The sequence below is a fragment of the Candida tropicalis genome (assembly GCF_000006335.3).
Source record: "Candida tropicalis MYA-3404 genomic scaffold supercont3.4, whole genome shotgun sequence".
NCBI classification, from domain to species: Eukaryota; Fungi; Ascomycota; class Pichiomycetes; order Serinales; family Debaryomycetaceae; genus Candida; species Candida tropicalis.
This window is the reverse complement of record NW_003020056.1, coordinates 1,256,229-1,277,401: the sequence shown is the minus strand read 5'-3', so window position 1 is coordinate 1,277,401 and position 21,173 is coordinate 1,256,229. Positions and strand designations below refer to the sequence as shown.

The 21,173-nt window shown below is 30.7% G+C and overlaps 8 protein-coding genes and 1 non-coding gene across 9 annotated transcripts; 5 read left to right on the top strand and 4 right to left on the bottom strand. All coding sequences in view use genetic code 12, as the record gives it.

Annotated features, from left to right (window-relative positions):
- Positions 1-287: 287 nt before the first annotated feature.
- Positions 288-394, bottom strand: CTRG_06385. Its single transcript has one exon. It is a non-coding gene; the product is annotated as a tRNA-Ser (tRNA).
- A 3,527-nt stretch (positions 395-3,921) lies between these two features.
- CTRG_03578 (uncharacterized protein) lies at positions 3,922-4,527 on the top strand (the record flags this gene model as incomplete). Its single annotated transcript, XM_002549235.1, has 1 exon — positions 3,922-4,527. One exon carries the CDS (start codon positions 3,922-3,924, stop codon positions 4,525-4,527), a length of 606 nt encoding a protein of 201 aa, XP_002549281.1.
- A 44-nt stretch (positions 4,528-4,571) lies between these two features.
- On the top strand, positions 4,572-5,570 carry CTRG_03577 (uncharacterized protein; the record flags this gene model as incomplete). Its single annotated transcript, XM_002549234.1, has 1 exon — positions 4,572-5,570. One exon carries the CDS (start codon positions 4,572-4,574, stop codon positions 5,568-5,570), a length of 999 nt encoding a protein of 332 aa, XP_002549280.1.
- Positions 5,571-5,824: 254 nt separating this feature from the next.
- SEC2 (guanine nucleotide exchange factor) lies at positions 5,825-7,891 on the top strand (the record flags this gene model as incomplete). The annotated part of the gene is made up of 1 exon (XM_002549233.1): positions 5,825-7,891. One exon carries the CDS (start codon positions 5,825-5,827, stop codon positions 7,889-7,891), a length of 2,067 nt encoding a protein of 688 aa, XP_002549279.1.
- Positions 7,892-8,123: 232 nt separating this feature from the next.
- Positions 8,124-10,343, bottom strand: CTRG_03575 (uncharacterized protein; the record flags this gene model as incomplete). Its single annotated transcript, XM_002549232.1, has 1 exon — positions 8,124-10,343. One exon carries the CDS (start codon positions 10,341-10,343, stop codon positions 8,124-8,126), a length of 2,220 nt encoding a protein of 739 aa, XP_002549278.1.
- Positions 10,344-10,849: 506 nt separating this feature from the next.
- On the bottom strand, positions 10,850-13,063 carry CTRG_03574 (leucine-rich repeat domain-containing protein; the record flags this gene model as incomplete). The annotated part of the gene is made up of 1 exon (XM_002549231.1): positions 10,850-13,063. One exon carries the CDS (start codon positions 13,061-13,063, stop codon positions 10,850-10,852), a length of 2,214 nt encoding a protein of 737 aa, XP_002549277.1.
- Positions 13,064-14,654: 1,591 nt separating this feature from the next.
- CTRG_03573 (uncharacterized protein) lies at positions 14,655-15,344 on the top strand (the record flags this gene model as incomplete). The annotated part of the gene is made up of 1 exon (XM_002549230.1): positions 14,655-15,344. The coding sequence occupies one exon, from the start codon at positions 14,655-14,657 to the stop codon at positions 15,342-15,344; it is 690 nt and encodes a 229-aa protein (XP_002549276.1).
- A 51-nt stretch (positions 15,345-15,395) lies between these two features.
- On the bottom strand, positions 15,396-16,778 carry CTRG_03572 (uncharacterized protein; the record flags this gene model as incomplete). The annotated part of the gene is made up of 1 exon (XM_002549229.1): positions 15,396-16,778. The coding sequence occupies one exon, from the start codon at positions 16,776-16,778 to the stop codon at positions 15,396-15,398; it is 1,383 nt and encodes a 460-aa protein (XP_002549275.1).
- Positions 16,779-17,320: 542 nt separating this feature from the next.
- CTRG_03571 (uncharacterized protein) lies at positions 17,321-21,133 on the top strand (the record flags this gene model as incomplete). Its single annotated transcript, XM_002549228.1, has 1 exon — positions 17,321-21,133. One exon carries the CDS (start codon positions 17,321-17,323, stop codon positions 21,131-21,133), a length of 3,813 nt encoding a protein of 1,270 aa, XP_002549274.1.
- Between the last annotated feature and the right edge of the window lie 40 nt (positions 21,134-21,173).

The window sequence follows — 21,173 nt, the reverse complement described above, 5'->3', positions numbered from 1 at the left end:
TTCATTATTCAATAAATCATCTTAGTTGATTAACCATTGATCAAGTTATGAGTAGTACTAATGAAAAAAGAAAAGAAGATAAAAAAGTGAATTGAACTAAAAAAAAAATTATTGAAGTGAAAATTTTTCTTTATGTTTGGTTAAAAAAAAAATTTGAATGAGCAGAATTATTGGTCAATGTGCACGACACTGAGGAATGAGACTAACAATTAGGGTTCAAGTGCCATCGGTCAGACGACAATGTCGCATGGTGGTAACAAGGAGCAAAAAAATTTAAAAAAATATGGCGTCACAGACAGGATTCGAACCTGCGAAGGCAAAGCCCATTGCCTGAACTGCCTTCCAATGAAATGGAAATAGCAGGGCAACTCCTTAACCACTCGGACACTGGGACACTCGGTTGGTAGTGTTAACAAATTCAGCTCTTCACCAGCTGTTAATTAAAGTGATTCATGAATATACAATTTTTCTAACTGTTTTGATGTTTTCATGGGTTTATTTTCTTACCATAAACTAATATGGTTGATTGAGTTTACTATAATGTAATCAACACTTGTCTAAAGTCATGTTTGCTTAAAATGAAGATGAATCTGTGATTGCAAAGTGTTTAATCAAAGTTTCGAACAATTTTTCTACAAAATAAAACACTACTCATTATAACCATCACAAATGTCCTATTCTTATTACATCAATCTTCTTTTATTATGAATTCCGTTAAAGCCATTTCTAATGTGTTATTCCAGTAGATAGTAAACGCTTATTATTACTATTTGTTAAGTAATAAACATTCTGTAGTCTAAAGAACAAGGTCGTGTGTATGCTTACTTTTTTTTTTCTCGCAATGATTTGTTTCTTCACTTCACATTCTTTTTTTTTAAATTTTGAAAAATGTAATGAGTCGTTATAGTTTATTCAGAAGCGATACCTTAATGAAATATCGGCTTTTAAGCAAATTGTATTCATTGTAATTAATGTTCCCGTTCTTTATGCTCATGTTTGTTAATGTGTTCTTCAACAGGCTTAATTTAGTCTACTAACTTGTCAAGATATTCTAGCATTTGTTTATATTGTGTATGATTAAATGTATATAAATATGCTGTGTTTTCTTATAAAAATAATTGATAATGGAAATGATTCAATTACAATGTAGAGAGTATAACAATTATACAAATACATACTACAGAGATCCCATTGGTTTAATCATCTTGAAATGTAAACTCTATTATAGTTTAACCAATGATACTCTTGATAATTAATAGTTGTGTATGGTTGTGAGTGTCACGTGAGATATTGCGGGATTTTTTCTTTTTTCATTTTCGCTGTTTGGTCGTTGAGGGAGAGGACAAGTGTAAAAAAAGAAAATACTCCAACTGATGTTGATCTTCTTCTTCTTCGTCTTGTTACTACAGAAACGATTTGAACAAGAACGAAGCGTTTTTCATTCCAAACTGTGCTCTAGTGTCACTAGATAGCAACCTACTAACCTTTGATTCATATCTAGCATGATATTATTTATTAAATATATACATTGTTGATTTTGTTTGTTTTATTAAAAATTGAAAATTGTAGAATTTAAAGTCACGTTGAAACATAAGCACATATGTTCTATTCTACTCTCTTATCTAGTGCTATTACATTAATTGACACCTTATCTACTGAACTATACTCTGGTAATAGACCTACTGGGTTTAATCATATTTGACATCTCGGTTGTTAAGCCATTTAGTTGTAGTTTACTCCACTTATTCCAGTTCTTATCACCTCCAACAAACATATAAAGGAGATAGACAATATAGACACATGAGAGGGGACGGTTACAACAACAGTTCAAATTGCAATCACTGGGCTATCTCCAGCTATCTACATGTTTAAAACAACATCTCTTTCATGCTGGAGTTTGATAAACCAGTTGATATTGAAAAATGAGGGGTTGTGTTGATTGTTACACTTAACGCCTTTTTCTTTTTCCCCTTTTTTTTTTTCTTTTTTAAGCAGTTACTAACCATAGCCTACTTTCAATAATTGTGATTAATCAAAAACCGATGTTCATCTTGTTAGTATGATCAACTTCATAGATTAAGGTTGTTGTTGCTGAATTAGTCATTCTTATATTTTGCAGTTGACAATTGACAGTTCAACAAAGTTACTTAGTTCCAAATTGGGAAAGTTCCGGTGACCCGTATGCAGGAAATTCTGGAAGGTTTATGGAAGACATTTCTTTTTCTCTTTCTAATTTGGGGGCAGTTACAGAAAGACAAAGAAGGTTTAAAATGATGTAGCAAGGAGATTAGATGGACTCTATAATGAGGGGGGAAATGAGTTTAACATACGTGAATTAGTTGCATTAAGGAAATGCATATTTAGTATAATTGACAATTACAACATTTGGAGGGGAGAAGAGGAGATTAATCCACGCGGATGTTAGCATCATATGAGATCAACAAAGAGAAAATATCCACACCAGGTGATGATGATGGTAATGATACCACTACTAATAATAACTCGGATGGTTGGAAGTGATTACTGTTGTGTATATCATGGTTACAATCAACTTGCAAAAACAAAAAAAATATCGCAAAAATTCGGAAAAACTTTGTTTCACACAAATTTCTTTTTATTTTTGTGGTATAACAAAGGGATCGTCCGCCTTGCATTGTACAGCAACAACGGTCTGAGCTTGTTTAGTTCCACCGACCCGAGTGATATTCAGTATAAACCTATTGAGATTACAAAAGGGAAGTTAAAGATATTTATTACTCATAGCTGAATATCTACTGGTTAACTAGAAAAAAAAATACTATAAATATCCCATCAATTATCCCTCGAAAACTAAATTTCAATTATTCTTTCTTATTATTATCATCATCATCATCATTATAAAGATATATTTGATTATCTACTTATAACTATTCCACTATCAATAATTACAATGTTTGCTCAAAGACCAACTATGACTGCTGCTGAAAAAGAACAACAAATCATGCAAGAAATCAGAAACAACGCTGTTAAATATGAAAACAAATTTGAAGGTTCATTCTTAGGTGATTTCTTTTCCTTCTCAGTTAAGAAATAAATAAAACACGCTGATTGTGAATAAGTGGGTTTTTCTTATTCTTATTCTTACTTTTACTTTTACTTTGGTTTGAATTTTAATAGAGTTATGATGTTATGAATATATTCTTCTTTAATAATACATTATTTGTTATTCGGTATAATACAACAAGTTTTTATTTTAATTTTAATTGTAATTGTAAATGTATTCCACCGCATGGCTCATTCCCGAAATGAAATGAAAAATTTTTCTTTGTTATTTTTTATTTTATTTTGCAACTTTTTCTTAATGAGCTGACAATACAACACGTGAGCTGACTTGGAATTTGGGTACAAAAGTTAATGAACCACCACAAAGAGGATCACCTCCAGTTGACTCATTTACGAGCAGAGTTGGACGATAATAATCACAAGAAAAGAATAGAAAAGAAAAGCATAGTGTAACATGTTTCGTAGTAACTGTCACAAAAGATGGATTAAAACAAAGAGTTGCTACTCTTTCAGTGTAACTATATCGATAATCGGTAACACCTATGGAGCGTTAATAACTATTATAGAGGTTACTATCGATTCCGATAAGGATAATCAGATAAAGAATCATTACCATCAGATGGTTAGCCCTGTAAGAGCTTCTTCACGTATTCGTAGACTCTGACATGTGTAACACCCACTACTATCCGGTTAGTATACCATTGGTTAGTTCCCCTGTTGGTGGCACACAAGAAGAGTTATCTGATTTATCGTGATTCATTTAGTGATTGTTGAAATCTTGCGATAAGCGCAATGGGAAATCAAAATTCAAAGACAAAAAAAAATCAATCATACAAAAATTCAAATTCTCTTTTGCTTTATTGATTTCAACAACGAAGAATGATGAACAACAACAAGAGCACAGATGAATTTTATTTCTCAATTAATAGTCCCATAGGTTATAGTAAAGCACCTATTCAATATTATCCTAGAGCAAGTCCCATTCCAAAACAATCTTCACCAATATCAATTCAACAACAAGAGCAATTACTGGAATCACCAACCCCACAATTAATCACATTAGATAAATTACCCATTGAGTTATTAATTCATATCATTTCTAAATTATCCCAATTTGAAATTATCAATTTATGTCGAGTTAATAAGAAATTCCATCAATTGAGCTATCCTAAATTATTTCAAAATATAGTTGTTGATTCAAAATTTAATATATTTGATAAAGAATTTAATACTATTGGAATTACTTATATTAATAGTTCATATAATTTGAAAAAATTCATGAGATTAATTAATAATCATAAAGGAAGTGATGTCTTTTCATTTCTGTGTATTTCATTGCCCGAAGCAATTGATATTTATGATAATTGTCTATTTAATGAGTTAACTGAATTGTTTAGTAATTTTAACCATTTAAAAAGACTAATTTGGCTTTATGATATTTCAGATATGAGTTTTTATACAATTTACCAAATAAAGACGCATTGAATGTATTAATACTAAACATAAAATCAAATTCAATTAGTAATGAAATGATTAAGAAAAATTTAAATTTTAAAAATTTAACAAATTTCCAAATTGAACCATTTTATAATCAGAATTATTTGGTTAACATTGTGGATAATATATTAATGAGTAATGATAATTCAAAACTTAATGTACTTGGCTTGACAAGACATCCAGAATTACAAGCTAATCATGGTCATCATATGGATGATAGTTTTTCAATTAGAAATGTATTTCAACGAATTAATTTTCAAGATTTGGTAGTATTATCATTGAATGATATTATTGTTAATGAAAAAGATGGGAAAATGTTGTTGAAATCTGTTGATTTGGAAAAATTGAAAAGCTTACATTTACGTGGAGTCATTGAAAGATCAAGTGTATCATCATTCCTTATGATAATTGGTGAGCATTTAATAAATCTAGAAAATCTATCACTAGATGTTGAAGAATCTATGGAATATCTACCCGATTTCTTATCATTGATCCCAATCTTGTCCAGTCTAGATCTTACTATTAGAAAACAAGCCACATTTGAAACATATTCTACAGCTATAACAAGACACAAAAAGAAATTAACAAAACTTTCTCTAGAATTGCTTAATTTAGAAGATAATCTACTCAATGATATTCCTGATTTGTTTTACTTGTCATTATCACGACTTACAGAGTTAATAAGTTTAAGAATCAATAGTAGCAATAATAGTTCACAAGAACCAGTGGGTTTATTAAGCTTAGTAGCATCATTATCCAATTTAAAATTTCTTGAAGTATTTGGTAATAAAGCTGGGGGAATGCCTAATTTAGGATTAGATATGATTCATCCCACAGTATTTGATGGATGGTTCAAAGTTCAACATGTTGTATTCATATATTTAAGACAAAATAAACAGTTGAAATATGTTAAAATCAATGATTGTTTATTTGAATGTGATTATGATCAATATGTTGTTTCTCCTAAAGATGGCATAGATAATTGGTTCAATATGAATGTTAGATTTAGTATGATGCTGTATTCTACTTAATATATACAAGTCCGATATCACGTGAGACACTTTACAGTTGCGTCTGATTTTACACGACTCTTACTGATTACCATGACAACATTTACTGGTACACACACGACAGCCAAATTAATTCAAAAAAAAAAAAAAAAAAAAAAACATTCGAACGAAATTCTTAAAAAAAAAAAATCAACATCTGAAATTCAGGAACGATAAAATACTAATTAACTGAAAGGAAAGATCAATCATTTGTAATTCACAGTACAGGAATAGAAATGCCAGAGGAAGATATCGATAAGAGATTAGCTGAAGAAGTGGGCAGTTTATCCACACGATTAGTTACTGCTGTTAACAAACAAGTTGAATTGGAAGAAACCATATTACATCTACGTAAACAACTATCTACAGTTCAAGATCAGAATAAGAAATTGATAGCCAATGATAAGAAATTGAATGAAATATTACCTAAATATAACCAATTGACTAAAGATTATCAGGAATTGAAAGTCAAGAAGGAAACGGCTGAACAAGAAAATAGCAAATTACAAACAGAAGTTGAAGATTTAACTGCTAGTTTATTTGATGAAGCTAATACTATGGTTAGTAATGCTAGTAGAGAAACTCATAATTTTAAAATTAAAAATAAGAAATTGTATGAAGAATTGGAAGAAAAAGATAATATCATTGCTAATTTACAAGAGCAATTACAAGATTTAAAATCAATGTTTATTAAAATTGAAGAAGAAAGTAAAATGAATCTGTATCTGAATGCAACTACTCCTAAAATTGAACAAAATTTGGAGTTTACTACTACTACCACTATCACCACCACTACTAGTACTCAAGATGATTTAAGTGAAACAACTACAAGAAGTGATGATTTACAACTTCAACCACAACAACTGACATATCAATTTCAACAATTACAAAGTATAATTTATTCCCCAAATATTTCATCAATTAGATTTGATTTAAATAATTTTAATTTGGATTTTAAAGTTTTCGTATATCAATTAATTAAACCTGATTTTCAATTAGATTTATCTCATTTGAAAAATTTGATCTTTTTTAAAAATATTTGGACTAATGAAATTGAAAATTGTATTAATCATATTCCATCAATTCCATCAAATACTTTGTTAAATAGATGGCAAAAGGGTAAAACATTTTGGAGTTGTTTAATTGATGGTAAAGTTTCAATTGAACCAGTTAAAGGTACTAATGAAAATTTTAAAATCACGTATAAAGGTAAAACTAAATTAAATGAAAAAATTGCTCCTGTTGCTATACAAGATCCTTGTACATTTTGTGGAGAATCAAGAAATGATAATTTAGAACATTGTCGATTATATCATTTTAAAATCTTTGAAACTGAAGAAAATTTAGCTATAAGTTATCCATTATGTAATTATTGTGTTATTAAATTAAGAAATTTATGTGATTTCTTTGCTAAGATTAGATTAATTAAATCAAATATTTTTAAATTGAAGCCTAATGATAAATTTGATGATTTCACAAGTACAAATGCATCATTCCCACAATTTAAAAGAACAAATTCCCTTTCTGGATCAGGTAATAAATCATCAACTAATTTATCATCATTGTCATCCAATACAAATACAAATTATGAATCTCATAATGGTTTAGTACATGATATTAAATTGGATAGAATTGAAGAAAGTAAATTAATTAAATTATATATAATGCTTCTATTAATTAGAATTAAAATTTTTTGGAGTAAATTGGGATTTTGGGATAATATAGATCAAATTAGTGAAGTTAATTTAGATGAAATTCATTATGAAACTTTTATTTATTTATTACCTCATGATTATTCAAATAGTCAAAGTCAAATTAATACTCCTAGACAATCAATGGATGGTAAAAGTTCCATTCAACAACTGCTTAATGATGGTGCTAATTCAAGAAAGAGAGATAGTACAATGACAAAAGAAAGCAAGAAGGAAGAACAGCCTGAAAAGTCTCCACAACCAAAGGAACAAGCAGACCAACCAAAAGAACAACCTGAGCAACAATCACAAGAACATGCAGAAGAACAACCCAAGGAACAACTGGGAGAACAAACACAAGATGAGCCAAAGGAAGAAGAAACAACCAAAATTTCAATTTCAAAAAATTCAATACAAAATGATGATAATGATTCAGATGATTCAGCAGAATTTACTGATTCAATAGATGATTTTGAACCAGTTTCTAAAAAATCAAACATTGAAGGTTTGAAAAGATCAAATTCAAAAAGTAAAGATTTTTCTAAAAAATTAAATCAAGAATTAGATCACACTTTAGAAATGTTGGCTGAAAATATGGATGAAAATACATAAAGTTGATCTTTTTTGTATACATATTTAATTTAATGGAAGTTTTTAAAATTCAATCACAACGATATCAAAATCACATCATTCTGTGTTGTATAATTTTGCAGCCATGTGTATTTGATTATGTTATTCATGTCTCAAATATAAATCATACATCTACTTAAGTGAATAATCATAAAAAAAAACAATTTAATCTATTGATTCACATATAACAAGTCTAACTAACCAGCTAATTAAACTAGTCTGTATCACGAGACCATCCAATACGACCATCCCACAATTCTATCGAATCACGTACATGAGGTGTTACATTCTTATCAACATTCAAATACATAAATTTTGGATATTTTACCAATTCATCATATAATACTTTGACATTCTCTTGAGTAAAATGATTACAGCCAAAATCAATAAATTTAATATTTTCACCAAAAAATGTATCCAAATTATTGGTAGTCTCAAAGAATCCACCTAAATCATTTGACTGTACATTGATTTCTTCAAGATTTGTAAAATCTTTAAATGTACCTTTTATTTCACGAATACTATTATTGAAAAGATCCAATTGAATTAATGATTTAGGAAAGTTCTCCAATTCCAATATTCTAATCAGATTGAGGGCAAGATTTAATCTTTTTAAATTAACACATTCTTTTAAATTCAGTGCTTTAATCCATGCTTCATTTATTCCATTACAATCAAGATCAAGTGATTCTAATCCCACAGGGAACTCAAAGCAATCACCAGAATAATGCCCCAAATAATTTATCGCAAATTTCAAATCTTTTATACTACTAGGTAAATGTTTAATACCATTAATACGATTAACACCCAAGTCTAAAACCTCCAATCCAGCTGGTAATGTAGGTGAAAACTCATTTGTGAAGTTCCCTTCAAAACTCAATCTCTTGACTGATTGGGGAATACTTACATTAGAATCATCTAAAATAGCACAAAATTGACCAGATATTTTCAACTCTTGAAGATTAGATGCTGATATAAAAAATCCTGGTGCAGTACAATCTATAATTTCCAATTTCAACAAAGATTCCGGAAAGTCAAATGAAAAATCCTCAATTTCCTTCAAGGATGAAAGTGAAAGTTCACGAAGATTTTGGAGATCAAGTAATTGATTCAAATTAAACTCATGGATGTACATACAATTTAATGTAAGTTTTGTTAAGTTCACTGGAAGATCACCATATAAATATAAATTAGTAGCAAATTTAATTTCTAATTCCGAAAGTTCAACAAAATCTGTATCTTCAAAATCTAATGACATGTCATAATTAAATTCACGATTCCCTATTAATTGCAACATTCTCAAATTTCTAGGTATAAATGATAAAATATCTGAAACCAGTTTTTTACCCTTTGCCATGCTAATGTGTGAAGTAGCACTTACTCCAGATACAGAACTAACGACACTATTAGAATCGGAGTCAATTATTTCCCCATATGGAATCTTCAAGTGTTGTAATGTTTGAGGATATGGCTGTACCCATGTATTTGTAGGATTAACTTCTGAACCAATTTTAGACACGTGCAATTTAATCAAACATGGACACATTTCCTGTAAATTGTTGATTGGTCTCATATTTTCATCAATAGTTAAGAGTTTTAGATTCACTGGGAGATTTAATGCAAGTTTATCTCCTTGCTTAAAATCTTGTTCGATTTCAAGTGTTTGAAGTTTCTCCATTGACGCAACATCAAAATAAAATTCTTCATTAGTAGCAACCTTGATATTAATTTTTAAAATGGTTAAACTATCAGGAAAATTAAATTCAAATGGTTCTCTCAAAGCTTCTAAAGTGCACGTTAACGATTTCAATTGACAAGGAAGATATTTCATATTTTCTTGCGTCAACGGTTCGAATAACTCAAGTTTTGTCAAATTTGGAAATTGTAATGGATTAGAAGATAGTTTCTTTAAATCAATTGGCGAAAATCTTCTTTCAACAAAATATGTCACATCCTTTGACAAATTAGACATTCCATCAAGTTCTAAATAATCCAAGTCAAAAGAATGAAGTTGATCGATTGGAAACGGATTATCCACATAATTTTCACAGAAAACCTTCGTTAATGTAGAAAAGCGTTCAATCATTAAAAATGAAAGTCCAATCTTTGCACCTTTTAAATATTGAGGATACTTGGTGACAAATATAATTGCATCCAATGGTTGAGTAAAGTAAAACAATTTTGGTCTAATTGCTGGCGTTGATTCCAAGAACGCAATACACTCATTCACATTTCTCACAACCAAATCCGTGAATTTTCGATTCCTTTTCATCACCTCAAATATCGCAGCTCCAATATATAACTCTGGATACATTGAATTCAACACATAATTTCGAATTGGTTTGATGTCAACTAGTGGACGTAACGATTCATGAGGAACGTAGTTGAAAATAATCTGAATGATCTCATTTGGTAGATCAAAGAACTCAATCATTGTAGTAAGGTAAATACAATAAGTGTATATCTACCAGACGAACGTAGTTATTGAAGTTATCAGCTGTCCATTGAAAATGTATTCTTTCATGTATTGGTTGTCGTCGATCTCAAAAATTATTGTCAATATTGATCAACGACACGACTATTCAAAAGCGCAACCGATTTGCGTTTAAATAAGTGTATAAATGAATTATTGATAACACTTAATCAAGCGACAATCAAAAATGGAGTAGATGATAGTCTTGAGCGAAATAACAGTGTCTTACCTCAACAGTATCAATAAGACAGACTTGCTGTGTTAAACAATAAATAGATTCTTGCTGCATAGTATGAGATGATGGTAATAAAAGTGCTGTGTATTCAACTCAATTATATGCCCATTTTCTATACTAATTGTAAAAAAGAACTACATACTCTCTTCACCTAAATACAAGAGGACACTAGTTTGTTTTTATACACAGTTATTAAACTAACCGGCTGATTGCACTAGCCTTTTGCACGAGTCTATCCAATACGACTATCCCATGATGCCAATGGGTCATCTGAATAAGGTCTTAAATCTTCGTCAACATGTAAGTGTGTAAATTTTGGATATTTTACCAATTCATCATATAACACTTTGACATCCCTTTGAGTAAGAAAATTTCTGTATAAATCAATATATTTGATATTTTCACCAAAAAATGAACCCAAATAGTCTTTATTCTCAAAAAATCCACGTAAATCATTTGGCTGGAAATTGATTTCTTCAAGGCTTGTAAAATCTTTAAATGTACCCTTTATACCATAAATACTATTACCGCCAAGCTCCAACCGAATCAATGACTTGGGTAAATGGTTCAAATCTAATACTTCAATTTGATTATTATAAAGATTCAATATTTTTAAATTAACGCATTCATTTAAATTCAGTGCTTCAATCCATGCGTCATTCACTTCATTACCATCAAGATCAAGTGATTCCAATCCCAAGGGGAACTCAAAGCAATCGCCTGAACAACTACTCAAATTGTTAAAAGCACAACTTAAATGCCTTAAACTGTTAGGAAGATTAGTAATACTTTCAAGAGAATTAAAGTTCAAATCTAAAGCCTCCAATCCATTTGGTAATGTGAGTAAGAATTGGTTTATAAACCTCTCTCCAGAACCCTTTAGAATCAATCTCTTGACTGATTGTGGAATAGTTACAATGGAATCATCTAAAATAGAAAATCCTGAACCTGATATTTCTAACTCCTGAAGATTTGGAGAAGTTATGTAATAATTTGGTAAATCACAATGTGTGAATACCAATTTCAATAAAGATTCCTGGAAGTCAAATGAGAAATCACCCACATCTTTCAAGTATGAAAGTGAAAGTTCACGAAGATTTTGGAGATCAAGTAAATGATTCAAGTTAAACTCGTGGATGTACATACAATCTAAAGTAAGTTTTGTTAAATTTGGTGGAAGGTCTCCATAGATGGTTATATTACCAGCAAATTTTATTTCCAATGCATAAAGTTCGACAAAATCAGTTTCTTCAAAGTCCAAGAACATGTTGTAATCATCTCTATCATTCCCTTCTAGTTCCAATGTTCTCAAATTTCGGGGTAAAAACGACAAAATATCTGAAACCGGTTTTTTACCCGTTGCCATGCTAATGTGTGAAGTAGCACTTACTCCAGATACAGAACTAACGTCACTATTAGAACCAGATTCAAATATTTCTCCAAATGGAATACTAATGACTTGTAATGTCTGAGGATATGACTGAACCCATGTATCTGTAGGATTAACTTCTGAAAGAAATTTAGTCACGCGCAACTCAATCAAACATGGACACATCTCCTCTAAATTGTTGATAGGTCTCATCTTTTCATCAATAAATAGATTTTTTAGACCAGCGGAGAGATTTAATGCAATTGCTCCCCTCGTATTAGAATTTTGATCTACTCTTAATTTTTGAAGATTTTTCAATGAAGAAACATCTATATTCAGTTCATCTTTCAAACGATCTCGAGTAAAATTAATTTCTAAATCTGTCAAACTACCAGGAAAGTTATATTCAGACGAGTCTCTGGATTCTTTTATTGTACATTTTAAGGATTTCAATTGACGGGGAAGATATTTTAGATTTTCTTGCATCAAAAGTTGAGACAAGTCTAGTCTGGTTAAATTTGGAAAAGAAGACGGAACTGAAGATAATTTCTTTATATCAATTCGTTTTTCAAAAGATTCACACAAAAATGTCACATCCTTTGACAAACTTGACATTCCATCAAGCTCTAAATAATCTAAGTTGAGATAAAGAAGCTGATCGACTGGAAACGGATTATTCAGATAATTTGCACAAAAAAGATCCATCAATTTTGAAAACATAAAAATATGATGAAATGAAAGTGCAATCTTCGCACCTTTTAAATATTGAGGATACTTGGTGGCGAATATAATTGCATCCAGTGGTTGAGTAAAGTAAAACAATTTTGGTCTAATTGCTGGAGAAGTTTCCAATAATGTAATGCATTCATCCACGTTTCTCACAATCTTGCCAGTATCTGTTCTATAATTTCTTATTGTCTGCAACAATTGAGCTCCAATGGATAACTCTGAATACATTGAATTCAATACATAATTTCTAATTGGTTTGATGTCAACTAGTGGACGTAACGATTCATGGGGAACGTAGTTAATAATTCTTTGAATGATCTTATTCGGTAAATCAAAAAACTCAACCATTGTAGTTAAGTAAATGTGATAGGTATATATCTACCAGATGAAAGTAGTTATTGAAGTTGCAAGTTGTGCTGGCAAGAAGAAACCAGTAGTGGGTTGGTTGTTGATCTCGAAAATTTTTTCATGGAAATTGACAAACGACTGTCACTGAAAAAGATTTTCTCTTTAAATGTGAACAAAACACACTACCAAGCGTTCTGCTTGAATAATGCTAAAATATACAATTCTTGAAACCAGTGCTTGAGCAGATAACTTCTTAGGGAACAGTTGTATTCTAGATACTTGTCGATAGTTAACTAACTACAAATTAGAAAGTTAAGCGACAAGGCCAATTTATCACTTACGATAAATTGTAGTCTGAAGACATTCACTTACAATGAGTGAAATGTACTAAAGTAAAGGATAGAAATACAATAGTTATAAAACACTAATTTATATTCAAAATTCCTTAATCCTATATATTCTAAATCTCTTCAAGTAGGAAGAAAATCCTCTCTATTTATAGACAAAAATATAGGATGTTTGCAATCAATAAACACAATTATTTGTCACCGTTACACTACCAGCCATTGGTGGTGTATACGGCAACATTTTGTGAATACAGTCGTTGCAGTTTTATTTCGCACTATATAGTGTGAGAATAATTTTCAGATCAGTGAGTCAAAATTATTCGCACTATTTGCAAAGAAAAGTTCATATTAAGGCGGTCAATATTTTTGATACTAGTGCGCAAAAAATGTTCATATTACGTGACCTCTATTTGTTCATACTAAAAATGTATGATATATGATATGAACAAGAAAGGGCAGCTAGTTTGAAAGTATTTTTTTTTCCTAGTGTGAACATTTTGACTCCATTTACTATGAACAATTAATCTCCCTTACTATGAATTAAATTGTCGCACTAGTATTAATAATTTCTTTGAACTTGGTACAAACTGAAAGTAGAAACACTGTAATCACTTTTTCGGTGACAACGACACGACTGAATGTTTTACTTATAAAAGTGTAAACTTCTTTTGCATCGAACCTATTGGTCAAATGAGTAATAGATTACATTCAACCGAGCGACATTCCCAATCAACAAGTGGATAGTCCTGACTAACATAGTCCCGACTTCCAGTAATGGTAGGTGTTAATAACAATACCAGCTTGCCAGACTGAGGTAAAAAAAATCAACTCCTAGCTAGTATGCAACGTAGAGAGAGAGACACCTACAAAAAAAAAGATCAAAACCAAAAATCACCAATCTTTTACTAACTAACCAGAAACTATACGTACCACATGTCTCAACAATACTCAAAGTTACAGGATTCACAAGTATGTCGAAACCGGTATTCCATTAAGAATTGATTAGCACCAATTACTAACAGTTGTACACTAATATAGCCTGATCTTTTAGGAAGTGAATTCATTCAACCTGATGGTATGTTCAATTTTCTACTTCCTTGATAGTCAACGTAATACATTTACTAACTATAACTTTCATAGAACCAATTCCAACAGATTCAGCTCCCGAGTTTACCACACCATTAAACCCATCCCAACCAACCAGTAATTCCTCCAGACCACCACAATCATCAGGAAAATCACATATGTTTCAAATGAATTTTTATAGACAATTTTTTGATCTTGATAGTGATGTATTTTTTCAAAAAATTCAAAAATCTTTAAATCCATTGGCACATCTCGATGAATCAGAACCATATCCTCATGAATTATACGGATTTGTTTGGATTACTGGAACATTGATTTTTTTAATGTTTGTTAGTTCAACCGGATCTCATTTACTAAATCAATGGCTTCGTGGTAGTCCAGATGAACCGTATGCTTATGATTTTGAATTATTAATTAAATCAATTAGTTTATTTTATGGGTATAATTTTGTTGTTCCTGCTTTGCTTTGGGCAATGACCACTTATTATAACAAGTTCCCTGAACCACTTTCTTTGACTAGAACAATTTCTATATATGGATATACTAATGTGTTATGGATCCCAATTACTTTAATTAATGTTGTCATTGTTGTGTTTGTTAATAATAACAAGCATGGATACATTTTAAACGTTTTAGAATGGACTATTGTTGGAATCAGTGGATTAATTACTGGATTGAGCAACTTTAATAAACTTGGACCTATCATCAAGAAGAATTGTTTGATGCTTAGCGAGACAGGAAGTAAATCTTACTATATTATTGTTGGAATTTTAGCAGTTGTTCATTTGGCATTTGCTGTAGTTGTCAAAATCAGTTTCTTTGGTATCAAAGGAGAGAAAATGAATTGAGTTAGTTCATTGACAACTAGACCCATTTCTTTTTGTATATTATTAGATTAGCTATAACATATATGCATCAAGTAAATTCTTATTCACACTACTACTGTTACCTGTTGAATCGGTAGTTTTAGATACCTTGTTTTTGCTCGGAATTGAGTTTTGAACCAGGTCACTCTTCAACGGAATCGGCTGGGCAGTTACAGTTTTATCATCACTCAACTCTCCTCTTGTATCCCTCATTATATACTCCGGATCAAATTCAAACTTGCCTTTAGTTTCTTCCAATTGGGTTGTAAATAAAGCTCCAGCAAGACAAATAAAAGTAACTATCAAAAACAACCATCCATTTAATTTCTCCAATAAGAATGGGAATGCCAAAGAAGTACATGCTTCAAACAACCAATGTAAACTCATAATCACAACCCAACCTTTAATTCGAGAACTACTTGAAAAGTTTTCAATTATATACAACCAAGATGTAGGTACTAGCATTGTATAGTAAATAACATCAAGAAACGCAGTCAATGCTAAAATCAAAGAAGCCTTTTCATCAAAAAATCTCACTTTAATAATCCAATCATATGCCTGTTGTGTATAATCTACTGAAACCTTTTCAGAAAAGGCCAAGAACACAATCATATAAGTGACCATAATTAGCAGTACAATAATCATGCCAAATACTAAAACATCCTTTCTTCTCATCATATCTAGGATTAATATAGGAGCCGTTGAAAATAAAACCCGAACAAGCAAATCAAACAATGTTGCTGTTTTCAAATTATCACCCTCTATATTACATGATTGGCAAATATAATCCAAACTCTCCATTATCTTACTGATGGATGTAAAATCAACAAAGAATAATAATAAGATACCCATACACACTTCTCGAATGTATTTCTTTCCAAATAATCCATTGAGGGAACAACTTTTAATGCAAACGCCAGTAGAATACTTTTTAATCACATAATGTTTATCTCCTAATCTGGTTCTTTCTTCTTTATGTTTCCGTTTCTCAAACCCTGAAGAGTTCTTAACTTCAATCAGTTCCAACACATCTGCCGCAGTTTGCCATTCGGAATTCGCAGCTAACCATTTGGGAGATTCCGGAATGAATATTATGGAAGCAGCAGCAACAATCAATGGAATCACTTCTATTGCCCAATGCAACCTGGAATACTTTGACTCATTCAAAAAGTTTTCCGATATCAATCTGATCATGTAAATGAAAAGACTGCCCAATGAACAGGTAAAAATGAAGATTGATAATATTCTTCCTCGATTTCTATTGGGGATGATTTCATATTGGTAGATTGGTATGGTCACAAATGACATACCAATTGCAACACCATTGATAATCTTTCCCATCATAAACATGGTTATTGTGTCCAGAATGAAAGTGAAAATAATCCCAATTATCCAAATGACAGAAAGGCATTCCATCGATCTGATAAAACCAAAATGTTCAGCTATTTCACCCCCAATAACACTACCCGCTACAACAATAATACTGTTAGAAATATATCCCGAATTAGACTTAGTAATTATAAATTGGTTATTAATTACCTATTGCGCCCAAGAAATTGCTTGCTTTAAGTATGTTGATTTCCATTTTAGTAGGTTCTCTGTAAAGGGTTGCAAATAATTTTGTATGACGAACACTCAAATACGAGTACAACTCCATACCTGAAACAAAACTGAACAAAGATATGATTAATCCAATTGCATAAAAGTTGTACAACTTCTTGATTTTTGTCACTGACTTCATCTTGTCTTGCTACTTGGTTGTATTGGTTTATTGATCGACTGTCAGTGGTTGTAAAAATCAAAACCCATACAAAAAAAATTAGATACACACACAGACAACCAAAAAATTACAAAGAGCGATAAAATCATTATCGCCAATTTTTTTTTCTTCTATGGCAAAGCTATCCATCTTCATACCCGAAACACAATATTGTTGCTACACTTAGACAACCAACATCATGGACATTGACACAAATGAAGAGGAAGACAATTATGAGTTTCTCTCAATTGATAGATATCAACAGTCTAAAAAAGACGAAAAGAAATTGGTTGTGAAACAAACACTCTTGAATTCCCCTATAATTACCAATATCGTTCCCAATTTTAAAGTCCAGATCAACAAACCATTTAAAGGTCTGTCGAGTGTTTTATTTAACGATGAAGAATTTCAAACATTAATACCAAAAGAGGACGACTCGCAATTGGATGCATTTGATGATATTGATGATGAGGAAGATGATTTATTATTTCTCGGTGTTTCCACAAATCAATCGGAAACTACCCAAGAAGACAAAAATACAAATGTTACCTTACCTTCTCAAATTGAAGATATCACAGTGTTAGTGAAATACCTGTCGATTGTTGTTGATGGAATTGAATTTTCTACAAAATCCCCAATCAGATCATCTTGTGTTATAAAATCTACTGCCCCAGACCAGGAAGATCATTTACTTATTGCATTGAAATCAGGATATCTTTTACTAATTCGAATATATTATGTTCCAAGATATTACAGAGACAATGATTATTTATATCAAACACAAAAATCAGTACCGCAAGATGAAGGTAACTCCATTTTCAAACCGTTTATAATTCAGTGGTGGGACACCGGCAGTAATAATGCGAGCCCGAATTTAGATTCCTGTGGTTATTTACTACGATCTTCTCCATCTGGGTTTTCAACTGTTGCATGTGCAAGCTCTGGGATTTTCAGGCTATACATGACACAACAAATACCAAATACGAATGGGACGGTTTTAAGAAATCATATCAATATTCCCATAGATGGGTTTATAATAGATGCTTGTTTCATTAATCCTAGTTCAACAAGTATTCCAACAGACGTGTTTTTTACATTGCTATTTACTGAGAATCGAAGATTAAGTATTAATTTATTTTCATGGTCAAGTTCGGAAGGAGTTTGGCAAGGGTATAATAAGGATGTATTACCATTGGACAATACATTCGAGATTCCTGTTTTTGTCGTTCCATTAAAGAAAAATGGTTCGTTTTTATTCGTTTCTCCAAATAAGTTGACAATAATCACTATGCATAATATAATTTCTGCTCACTATGATTTTCAAGTGATCGAGTCTCCATGGAAGAGTTCATCGTTCCCAACTTCATACCATTTACCCAGTACTAGTATCTCATCATTGGAAATAGATAAAATGGATGAAGTTCTTGTCGCTACAGATAATGGAGTGATATATTTGATCACAGTAATTGAAAACAATTTTGGCAGTAGCATTTGTCCAGTAGTAAGAGTAGCAGAGAGTATATCACAATTCTCCATGGAGAAAGAGAAAGAGACAGAGAAAGTCAGGTTGATTTACACTAGTGACAGTGGAAGTTCAAGTAAAGATATATTGATTGATGAGATATACAGCAAAGAGTATTTATCTGACATATCACACGCATCAAAGTTGGCATATAGTGAAGCAAAATTGATTGAAGATTTCAAGTCCTGGGCACCCTTGATTGATATTTCTGTAATTGATAGCACCTCTAACAAGAAAGAAGGTGATGTATTACCTGATCGACAAGAGCTCTGGGGAATAAGTGGTCTTGGAAAGCGTACCAAGTTGAATCATTTTAGATTTGGTTACTATGGTGCCAGGAAGAGCAATACTTATGAAAAATTAAGAAAATCAGTTGGTATGTGGAAATTGAAGTACAAAGGTAGTTATTATCTATTATGTGCAATGCCATTTGAGTCAATTCTATTAGAATATCAGGAAGATTCAAAAGAAGCATTTGTTGAAGTTCAAGAGTCTAAATTGTTGAATAATGTTCTGACATTGTATTCTAGTGTTGTTGTTGAGTCTTATATTCTTCAGATAACACAAACTTCCATTACTATATCTGATTTGGTTTCTCAAAAGATTACAGAAAATGTTCTATTTAGTATTTTATTTGCCGATGTTTCAAATGATGTGTTGGCAATGGTTGTTGAAGAAAATAATACTATAAAATTGAAGATTTTAAGAATGGCACCAAAGGAATTATTTCAAGAGGACAATGATCTTTCAAATTATTTTGAATTGGTATTAGAGCAAGAAATCAATGGAACTCAACCATCCATGCTAAAGATGTTTTTTCGTGATGATTTTCTAGTCATATCCATTGGAAGTTTTGAGGGATTGATTATATTCTATACACTTAAAGATGGCCAGTTATCTGAGTACAATTCCTATGATTTACGACAGTACTGCAAGTATAGCCATGATAACATCATTCGATTGGACGTTATTATTCCAAATCAAATTATTGTTCTCAACGATGAAATCGTAATAGCTACGAAACAGGGATACATAATCAAATTTAAGTTCGGTGATTGTAACTTAGAATGTGTCTATTTCCTTCAATTAGGTTATGCACAAGTTAAAATAATCCCAACTAGTGATCCCAAATTACTATTTGTACATTGTGGGAAACTATGGTTGTTTAATAATTACAAGAATGAGTTGTATCCAAATCAAGTCAATTTTGATGATACATTTGAAAGACTAATGATTGAAGGTATAGAATTGGATGGCCTACAAGACTCGAAGTTTAAGAAATTGGCATTAATTAGAGACAATGGATTAGTGATCTGTCAGGTATCTACTTTTACGAAACCTTCAATTAAACAATTTAGTAAAATTGAGAATGGGAAGAAATTGATTTTTATTCCTCATATTTCGACATTTGTTGTGTTTTGTCATGGACGGAATAAAATGGTTTGTATTGATAAGAAATCCATGAAGAGTATTTCACAAAGAGAAACCAATCTTAAATCAAGACATGATGATAGTGAATATACCATTTTCCAAGATGAGGAAGTACCCCAATGTGTAAACATCTGGGAAGTGCAAAGAAATGAAACCAACAAAAGAGTATCAAAGAAATTACTTGTTGGATGTTCTAAATCTCCAACATCAGGAGTTATTAAAGTTTTGGATTTTAAAAAACTTAAACATGAAACAACAGGACAACCATTAATAATAATAACTGAACTTACTTCAATTGAACAAGATTTCCCAATTTCAAATATACTTCAATTTAAATCCCTTATATTATTCACCAATCAAGAAACAATATATTGTACATCATATAATGAATCAGAAAAGAGATTTACCCCCATAAAACAACTCAAATCACTTCCTTCAAAAATCATTTCTTTAAATGAATCAAATGATAAATTATTAGTATCAACAAATTCTGATTCAATTTATCAATTTACTGAACAAAATGGAGAATTAATATTCCATTCAAGTGATCCAATAAGTAATTCATATATAAATCAAGTTCAATTAGGTAATTTTTTAATTGCTGGTGATAAAATTCATTCAAATTTATCAATTTTTGAAAATTTTAAATTTGATAAACGTTTAAATTTAGGTGTTAGTGGTATACCAAGAGTATATTTATCAAAATTGAATAATCCTTGGGTTATAATTCAAAATCAAGATCAAAATCAAAATCTCATTGATGATAATAATGATAATGATGAATCTGTGATTTGTATATCTACAAATGGTGAAATTATAAATTTAAGAATGATTAATCAATCTGATAATGAATTAATTAATTTAAATTCACAAACTAAAACACCATTGAATAATTTGATTCAAAAATTAGAAAGACCATTTATTAATAAATTAAGTGGAACTGGATTACTATCTTTAAATAAACCAAGATTCAATTGTTTGATAAATCAAAATAATGAATCTATTGTTGATTACGATTTGGAAGAATTAAGTTCTCATGATTCAATTATAAATCTATAAACAATACAAATATATTTTGTCGAAGAATATAAAAAAAAAA